We start from the raw sequence: 9898 nt of genomic DNA, 5'->3' as shown, positions 1-9898 counted from the left end.
TCCTGGAAAATTCCAACATGAGGGGGAGCCTGACTAGAGCTGCAAGGGTCAAAGCAGCTGTAAATCCATCAGCAAAATAAGCCATACACAAAGGGAAGGAAGAGAAGAGTCACATTTTGCTAAAAAGAGGATTCAAAATGTTAGGTAACCCCAAAACTAGAAACTGAAATACAAAAAAAGTTAAAAGAATTAAACAACCATTAAAAAAACAACAACAACAATGAATTGTAAATGAAGCTGAAGATTTGAAAGCAGAAAAGCCACCAGGCCAAAATAGCAGACATGAAAGCTAAATTCAACAGAAATAAAGGTTAAACTATTTTTGATCCAGAAAGCTGAAAGCCTAGGAAAAGCAGAAGTAAAATCTGTGAGGCTTAAAAAAAAAAAAAAAAAAAAAAAGGTAAAAATTTAAAGGTGGGAGTAAAAAAAAAATTGGCTATAGCAAACAAAATTATGTTATTATTGAAGTTCTGACGCAGGGCCAGTATTTTGTGTGTTATCTGCCAGCCTAGCAGCAGGTCTTTCATCTTCTGAGAGCACCTGCCTGCTCTCACCCTTGCCCTCCTCACAGGTGGCCTTTCAGGACCACGAGCACCTACAGAGAATGCAGCTCGGCCTCAACAAACTTCCCTGTTCCTCTATCTTGTTAAATGAATACCCCTAGAGAAGAGGTAGATGAATATGAAACATTTTCTAAAAAAGTTAAAAGTCTGTTTACCTGGTGATGGTATACGTTTGTGAAGTCTGTTCTTTTGCACAATTCTTGATCCCACGATAATCTCATAATATAGTATTTTGTTAGCACTGTCATCAGCAAAGTATAACGTTAACATCACAGATTCCAAATTGGGTTTCACTGAAGTGAAAATTTGTGATACATTCTAAACAAGATCAGTTTAAAATTCATCTTTGAATTAGCCATGGTTTTTCAAAAAAAGAATTTGTTTACAAAGTATTCAAACAAAATAAAGTGGGTGTTTCATCCCATGTTTAAGAACTCTGAAAGATACAATTAAATACAGTGGATATAAGAACTCTTTTCTTACCTACGAAAAAATTTCTAATGACCCCTATATAAACTTTAATGACCTGGTTCTATTTCAATGAAATATTAATAGTGCTATGCTTTTTTAATGTCACAATCCAAACATTGTATCATTTAGCCTAGCCTTCTTTCAGTGAGGTTTCATTACTGTGTCGGTTTTTAGTTCTTTGCTTAGTACAAGTTCTCCAAACTCACTCCAGCCTTCACCGGGAAGGTTTCCATAGATTAGCACCACTAGCTGACATCTTCCATTAGGGACATGATTCTGCTTTCCTATTTTTACTAAAATTTGCTGGTTCTCACCCTCCAGCCCCTGCGCAGTTCCTGGGACACCCAGAAATTTTCTAGTTAACCCCATACTAATTAAAATCAGGCACCTCTCAGGGTATTAAGTAGACTACAAGGCAGGTCTTGTGAACGAAATTTTTTATTTACACACTGTATCTAGAAGCAGATACATAAATTCTTATACAATTAATTTCCAAAAATGTGCAAGAAATTACTATAATTTGTTTACAAACCAAAACACGTATTAAAATCAATGGACTTTGGATAATTCATTTTGTGGTGTTCTCAGTACAAATGGTACACACCTGATTCGAAACATACAGAAAAAGTGTAAACTACCGCAATCTGAATTGCAAGTATTAATTTCATGGCACTCCAACGACTATGAAATTTCTTTAACCCAACATGTATATACTTATTACAAAATTCTATAAGAATTTTTCATAATCTCTGGATGTAGAGTTTGGATCACTTTTCAGAAACAGCAACTACACACTTCGCCATGTTATGACGGATTAATAAAAAGAATGTTTATAAAAACCCTTCTTTACAGGATTAAAAAAGTATTAAAAGAAACCATATTTGTGATTGCTAGTGTACCAACACTTTTAGAATTTTAAAGTTAGTTACGGAACTGGCTATTGTTCCTTTATTAGAGTTTTCAAGAAAACTGTCTATTGCTGGTAGTGTGATTTCATTTTGAAATTAAGAGTTCGCATTTGATGAAAAGCAATTAATATTTAAATGAAAATGTATTATTCCGATTTATTCATAAAGCAGTATCTCTCATATACAATGTGAAATGTACAGTAATTAAAACTGGCATTTCTGAAAGCATTGTTACAAAGATATTTTAGACTTGTAGCACTAGCAGAGACATTGCATTAACCTATGTTAGATTTTAGTAACTTTTATCCTGTTTCAGTAATACTGGCTCAAAAATTACAACATATACTTTGGGTTTTGTTTCCTTTATGCCAATGATTTAGCCTTTTGGAACTGTTTTCTTCAACAGCAAGACGGTTGGTTGCCCCGTGTAGCTGGTTTCCTTAAAAACTATTTTTAGTTCTACGATCATTTCCTGTGACATATTTTGACCTTCTAAATTTTCAGATTATTGCACCAAGTAGAAAGAGTTTTCCTTAGACAGAAAGAGAAAGAATTAGATATTTTTCAAGTACTTTCTACAGCCTTCTTATTATTTATAAAAATGTATAATAATGTTATAGTAAGCCTAAAAATAGCTTCTGGCCTCCATCATGTTTCGTGATGAAATATTTAATAGAAAACAATTCTGATTCATCTATTATGGCAAATGGATACAGCTTTCCTGTTTTCTTTTTCTTGCTTTGAGCTCAGATTTTTAGAAGCACGTATTTAAAAAGCACTCATAGGCTGTGTCCGTGTCATCTATGTTAACTGCCAACAGAATCCTAAAATTTAACCAAATTGTGTCTAGACCAAACTAAATGATGAGTTTTCTCTCTCTTTTCCCTGTTTCCACTTTTAACCGGACTGTGTTAGTATCATATAAAGCCAATCTTTCACATTCTTTTGTGCAGCCCACCCCAAATGGTTATCTTTCTACACAAAAGTAGAAAATATCGCAAAACATCTCTCTGCTTGTAAATTTAACTTTTTGGCAAATAGTTTGACTTTATCATTATACTATCAGAATCTAACAATTTCAAACTAGATTAGAATAGGGCATATTAAAGTATATATTATGAATATACAAAAGCGCATCAAAATTTGGCTTTCTGAATTAGAACAGTATCAAGACTGTCCTCCACTAAAACACAAAATATAATTTTAAAAACATTTAGATGAAAATCTCAATAATCTTGACACTAAGCGGGTAGATCTTAAACACATGGCATGATGAGAAAACGAAGGGAATAGGTTATGTCCACATAAGACGGGTTCAGGGCAGTCCAAAGACCTCTGTGCACCATGATCTCACAAGGAGGACGTGTAAATGCTTCTGGAGACACGGAGAAGCCATTTCAACATTTATGACTAATACACAGTGACTCTGTGACAAAACCTGCCATCTAATATAGATGCACAGGGACTTTTAACTCACCCTAGATATACTTTAAGTTGTTTTAAAAATAAATAGTTTTGCAAAAAAATAGTTTAAATGTCTTGCATTAATTTGATAACAAGCTTACAACTCTGTAATAGTTTTTCATCCAAATAGCTTACAATGAACACTTAAATTATATTATTACAGTATACTCCATATTCCATCTTATTAGGAGAAAACATAAGAAAATGGGAGTCTTTGTAACAAGGTACAATCAACATCCCACCAAAATTAAGTACCTTTTCCCCTTTAAGTCAAAATACCATAACACCATAATATTATGGCATTGTGCCTTTTCTTGGTAATATCTCAGTTCTGACCCTAAAAAACAAAGAGAAAAAAGAGAGGATTCAGATACGTTTGAATGACAAAGCCAGTAAGTTTGACCTAAACCTTTACCCTCATGTTTAAAGTGGGTAAGAGACTTTTCCTATCTCTTCCTTTAAGTGACAAAGGAAGAACCATCCCAAATTGCATGTTTCATCTGAGATAGAAACATTTTCCTTTAAAGGTGTGTAGCTGAAAATTTTCTGGACAGGGCAATCCCAAAATACTACATCCATTGCAGAACTGTGAAATGAATAAACACTCTGCATTTCAAAATAACTAAAAATTATTGAATATAACATCCCTCCCCAACAACCAACTCAAGGAGATAAAATTATTAGCAACGGCAAATTACTTAAGACTTAGCTAAATTTTAAAAACCTATTTTTAAATGGCAGTATACATGATAGACAATATGACTTCCACATTATCTAATATGGTTTAGAATTTTTCTCACATTGTGAGAAAAATTGCTCCACAATTTCCACAATTTTTAAACTAAAGTCATCACGGGTTCTCTTTATAGTGGGGGTAAGGATCGGTCAAATCCAGCACACTTTTGTAGTAACTACATAGAAGAAAAATATAAATCCAACTTTAAAACAATGTTTTCTTTCTATTCAAATCAATTTAAAACTTTTTATAAACATTAATGTTGCAAGAGAATCCAGTCCATTTATGAAAATTAGTTGACAATCAAGTTCACCCAAGAAAATGTTGACTAAGCTAAAGAAATCACAGATAAAACATTTTACCAAAAGGATAGGTAACACACAAAAAAATGCTATCACAGGAAGCTATGATCATCTAATATTTCTTTAATAATAATTCTAGTTCCATAGGTTTTCATGTTATGCCAATTTGTACCCGAGTTTAATTACAGAAAAGGCAACAATTTCTAAATTGGTGGTATACATTTCTTTACAATTTTTTTTTAATGTAAGGCCATTTATTAAAATAGACAAACTAGAAGATGAAAACGAAGGCAACAGAGAAATTCAACTTTTCACAACCAAAAGAATTAGCACAACCTTAGAAATAATTTAGAAAAAAGTGTTGTTAAAAGACACGTTGCAGATCTCCGTTCCATTACCCAAGATTATGTCAATTCACAATACTAAATAAATCTTTTTAAAGTAAGAGACTAAAAACTCATCTTCAGTGTATATGTAAATTCTGTGTTTTATCACACAGGTATGTTTATTCAACACTATCTTTTGAAAACGGGCCATTTAAAAAGACATAGCAATTTCCATTCTGTAAGTTTCATTCAACTTTACTTAGGGTTGAACACACATGAAATGTGCTTTTAATGCATAAAAATCACAGTGGATAGCAGCAAAGGACTGGGTGGGGGGGGCATTGAGAATCTGATAATTCACATTGTGATTATTCTGCACATTGATGAAACATAATTCACACCTCTAAAACCTCAAGACTTCCCTTTTTAAAGAACCAAAATAAACCCAAGACACCTTGCTGACACTTCCCCACCCCTAAACAAACTGATGACTCTTTTACACATAAAACTGAAATAGTTATGGCAGCAAAAATTTTGATGGCAATGAAAGTTTGTAAACTGTATTTCAATCTCTTGTTCTTATTCCCAAAGTGCAAGATGCAGGGTTCTCAATCTTTCAGTAGTGCTTCTCCTGTAAATAATCCTTCATTTTGTTTGGCAAAGGCAGTTTCTGAATTAAGTCTATTCTGGTATACTGACGTATAACAAAACGACACAGGTACTGCAATGAGCGCACCTGCATGAACCGGGACACTGGGTTGGTCAGTCTGACGGGGTAAGTTGCAGATCCAGGCAGCCGAGACCTTGAATAACAAAAAGCTCCATTTTCAGAGTCCCTGATTGAATGCTCAATTAGATCAACTATGGACGTATGTCCTTCCACATCTGGCTGTTCATAAAAGCTAAACCTACCATTTGAGTGCTCAATTCTAGTGTGAAGTGTTTTACCATGGGAGCGAAAGCTCAAGCTTAAAAGGTAACGGTCGTCAGAACTGTCCCGAACAAGAAAAGAACCATCTGGCACGTTTGCTAGCTTCCCTTCTGCCTCCCAACGTGTGATTGGTCCCCAGTACCATCCTTGCTTTGCAAGTTTTTTCAGCTCCTCTGTAAGGCTTGTCACAACCATGGGACCACTACTTTGCACTGAGTCATAAACTCTTGCAACCCCAGGAGCAGAGTTCGGATCAAAATTCAAATGACAGCGCATACTTTCAGCCACGTGGGCTTCTGTGCCAGTGAGTCCACTGAAGTTCCTTTGGATTTGATTATTCTGCATTGGAGGTAGCAATGGTGAGAGTGGAGGGACATCATCCTGACCCGCTCTCGGGCTCTGCAACATGACTCCCGTGGTGCCAATCAACAAGCCATTCACCGACTGATCCACGAAGATCTCTGGGGCGACAACTAGGTCCTGGTCTACCTGACTCTCATCTTCCGGGAAAGAGCGCCCTCCCACTTGAGGAGGAACGGCAGAGACTTCCATGGGAGAAGAGCTGTCCAGACAATAGCTCCGTGATCCTTCCAAAGGATACATCCCCTCATCTAAAGGCACGGTATACTGAATGTAGTCCTGAGGCATAAGTCCAATAACGACAGGCACATGTTCATCCAGGTGAAGATGCAGGTCTCCGTTATGAGAAGCCGAGCTCTTCAGTGAATTGGCTTGCTCTTGGCACGCGGTCTCAGACTGGAGGTCGTGGAAATCCTTCCGGACGCCATTCAGGGCTGGACTCGGGCTGGAAGAGTGAACCAAGGCCTTGACTCTCACCTCCATCTTGATGCAGGTCTCCTCGGAGTTTGTGGGTCGCAGAGGCCACGGCGTGGGACTGTAGTGGTGGCTGCGGAGCGAGGTGGACCTTATCGGCCTCTGAGCTCTCACGTCTTTAAAGACTATGGGTGCTGAGGAAGAGGAGAAGGTGTCCTCATCGGCAGAGCTCCCAGAGGGTGTGCCCGCCTTGCCTTTTGACTTCTGTTTTGCAGAAAGCCGCCTTTTTAGCGTACCCATCAGGCTCTCGCTTTTTGATCTGTTTTTTCCGCCTTTTTCATCTTCACCGTTGATATCGCAGCTGGCCATATCTTTACCATAGCAGCTACCAAATAAAGAATCATCTTTTCCAAAGTCACTGGCTAGCGATGGTTGTTGTACTACCATGAAATCAGTTTCTTCTTTACTTTTATTCAAGTTAAAAGATTTCCGTAAGGTTTTAAGACTAATTTTCTTCATTATGACTAGTTACCTAATCCAAGGGATCAATATTTCTATCTGGAATATTATCCCCAAACATCTGGAGAGGCTGCAAGGCTGCATCTATGTATTTTTCCTGCTTCATTTACCCTTTGGAGCCATTTTCTAAAAAATAAAAATATAAAAAGAGTCATATTAAAAAATATTTCCACAGAAGTTTTATTTTAGTCAGTTTTAATCCTTTAACTTCTGAACAAGAACACCCCAGTCTTTTCTTAATGTCAGCTCTGTTAGGACTGGGATTTCTTTCTATTGCACCCAGCAGAGCAGATCACTGCCTACTACACAATTAGCATTTCGCAAGTATTTGATGATGTTTATTTTGTTATTATTATTATTATTATTATTTTGAGATGAGTCTCACTCTTTCGCCCAGGCTGGAGTGCAGTGGCGTGATCTCGGCTCACTGCAAGCTCTGCCTCCCAGGTTCACGCCGTTCTCCTGCCTCAGCCTCCCAAGCAGCTGGGACTACAGATGCCCGCCACCACATCCGGCTGTTTTTTGTATTTTAATAGAGACGGGGTTTCACCGTGTTAGCCAGGATGGTCTCGATCTCCAGACCTTGTGATCCGCCCGCCTCGGCCTCCCAAAGTGCTGGGATTACAGGCTGAGCTACCGCGCCCCGCCCAATGATGTTTATAAAGAACAAGCCTGCATCTACCTTTTGTTCTTTCGGCACCTTGCTTTTTGGTATAATCTCTAACGTGTGGGCCAGTGTCCACAACCTTTCCAGCTGGACTCTAGCTAGACCTGTGCACTCCTTCAGCACTGACCCCGACTGCTCCTCCGCTGCCCGCCCGTGTCCCAGCCTGTGGTCCCAGCACCACAGTGAAGGAGTTCCACAGAACTGCAATGACAAGCCTAGTCAACTGAACAACTGATGCATATTTTAAATAGTTAAGCATGTGTCAAAATAAACAAAAAGAATTTCATTATCTGTAATAAACTATCTAGAGATGTTCCTCTATACTCGAGAGTTCCTTGAGAATAAGAATCATTCACCTTCAAGTTCCCAATGCACAGAGGAGGAAGAAGTTCAATGCATGCAGGTTGAAAAGTTTCATCTCTGAAGTACACCCATAAAAAGCCATGTGTCTAGTTTTGATCTATTTGGAAGATTATGAAACATATTTCCAGAATTATTATTTCTTACTCTTCTTTTTTTTGCAATTTCCCATGGCAAATTTTTACTTCTATATCCAGAAATATATTTTCTAAACTTTTTTTGTACATTGTTCTACACTGAAATGACAGGCTTTCAATTCTGTAAAGACTTTCTGAAAGTCATTTCACAGCAAAAAATCTTGGTTCCATAAACCACATTAAGTGATCCTAACACTACTTTACAAAGCCCTTGTGTTTAAATTGTGTAGAATGTTTTCTTTTCTCCAACTTCATGTTCTGCCTTCTCTGCACATGCCTTGACAAGGTGATTCGCTTGAGTTGAGCGAAATGCTAACAAAGCCCAGAACAAGATTCTGGCCTCCCAAATCAGCAATTTAGCACCACTCAGTTTCTTGGCACAAGACTACGGCTCTAGCTTTGATCCCATTCATGAATTCACTCTGCATTTACTAAGCCCCTACTCAGCCTCTGCTGAGTCAGCTTGGCTCAGCCCTGTGTGGCAATACACAGATTGATGAATAACTGATGGTCACCTAATCCAGTAGGAGAGGACAGATGTATGAACAGATAAACTGTAGTATCAACCCTTCAGTAACATAATGGTACACAAAGTGGGAACTGACAGGAGAGAGAGAACCTGACAATTGTCCCCTTTTAGTTACAGATAGGATTCGGGTGGTGTGCAGATGGAATCATTCTTACTAAAAACCACTCAGATCAGACAACCTATCGGGATCAGTAATATGTCCCCAAAAGGAAGAAGCAATTTTTAAAAGTCTACTGTCATGTACTATGTTTCTGAATAAGTTGTAAAAAATAAAAAACTTAAAATATTTGAAGCACCAGTTACTTTTAAATAATAAATGAAGTTGTATATTAGGTGAACTCAGTGTCTTAGTAGCATGTCTTCTACCCAAGCATAATGAAATACTATAACTGCCAGAATCAGTAACTGATTAACCCTACTAAATGTGAGATTCAAATAGTTGTGCTTCCCACTATCACGCCCATACCCCAAAACACGAGAGACTAGCAACCACAGTAAAAGTACTTGGCAATTACCTGCTTGGAAATTATTCCTTTTTCAACTACCAATCCATATTAGTAAGCTATTAATCAATACTAATATTAAAGAAACAAAATTCAATCCTAGACATTACAAACTATAAAAGTTCTATTAGGCCATATGGTCTTTTATCTCTTCCTTTCATATTCTAGGCAAAGATTACTCTAAAATTTTTAAGAGTATCTGTTTTTCTGTTTGCACATCCAAAAATATATGCCATCTTTTTATAGGATTACCATCTGTCTTGTGCCTAAGTAAATGTTCTGAATTAGTTTTACTGCTTTTCTAATTGTAAAATTTTAAGTTTATACATATACTTGAAAATGTATATAAAGTTTCAAGGGAAAAAGCTTTAGACATAAACTTTATCCATATGGGTAAAGGATAACTTCTTCAAATAATTTCAACCTTTTCTTAAATGACTTGAGGTAGTCATGTCTGTCAGTCATCATAACACATAATGAAAAAATTGAAAAGATCAAACAACTACTTAACCTTCAATAAATAAAACAGCTTTATTATCCCCATTTTATAAAATGAGGAAACTGGTTATCAGAGAGACTGGAATTTGCCCAACAAAGTTAAACAATTTACTACTAGAAACAGCAGATCCAGAATCTGAACCTGGCTGTTTATTTGCAAAGCTCACATTCTTTCCCTATGCCAAACTGTCCTACCTGTCATTGTACTGC

The 9898-nt window shown here is 37.0% G+C and overlaps 1 protein-coding gene across 5 annotated transcripts in view; it reads right to left on the bottom strand.

Moving 5' to 3' along the window:
• Positions 1–1454: 1454 nt before the first annotated feature.
• The window catches only part of SOCS6 (suppressor of cytokine signaling 6), a 44587-nt gene continuing 36143 nt past the window's right edge, over positions 1455–9898 (bottom strand). For 3 of the 5 annotated variants that reach the window (XM_063716764.1, XM_063716765.1, XM_024235704.3), the window contains one exon: positions 1457–7120. In XM_063716764.1, coding sequence (XP_063572834.1) covers positions 5387–6994 — 1608 coding nt within the window. In that variant the 5' untranslated portion in view covers positions 6995–7120 and the 3' untranslated portion in view covers positions 1457–5386. 5 annotated transcript variants of the gene reach the window in all.

Source organism: Pongo abelii, chromosome 17, assembly GCF_028885655.2.
Source record: "Pongo abelii isolate AG06213 chromosome 17, NHGRI_mPonAbe1-v2.0_pri, whole genome shotgun sequence".
Lineage (NCBI taxonomy): Eukaryota > Metazoa > Chordata > Mammalia > Primates > Hominidae > Pongo > Pongo abelii.
This window is presented reverse-complemented; position numbering and strand designations above follow the sequence as displayed.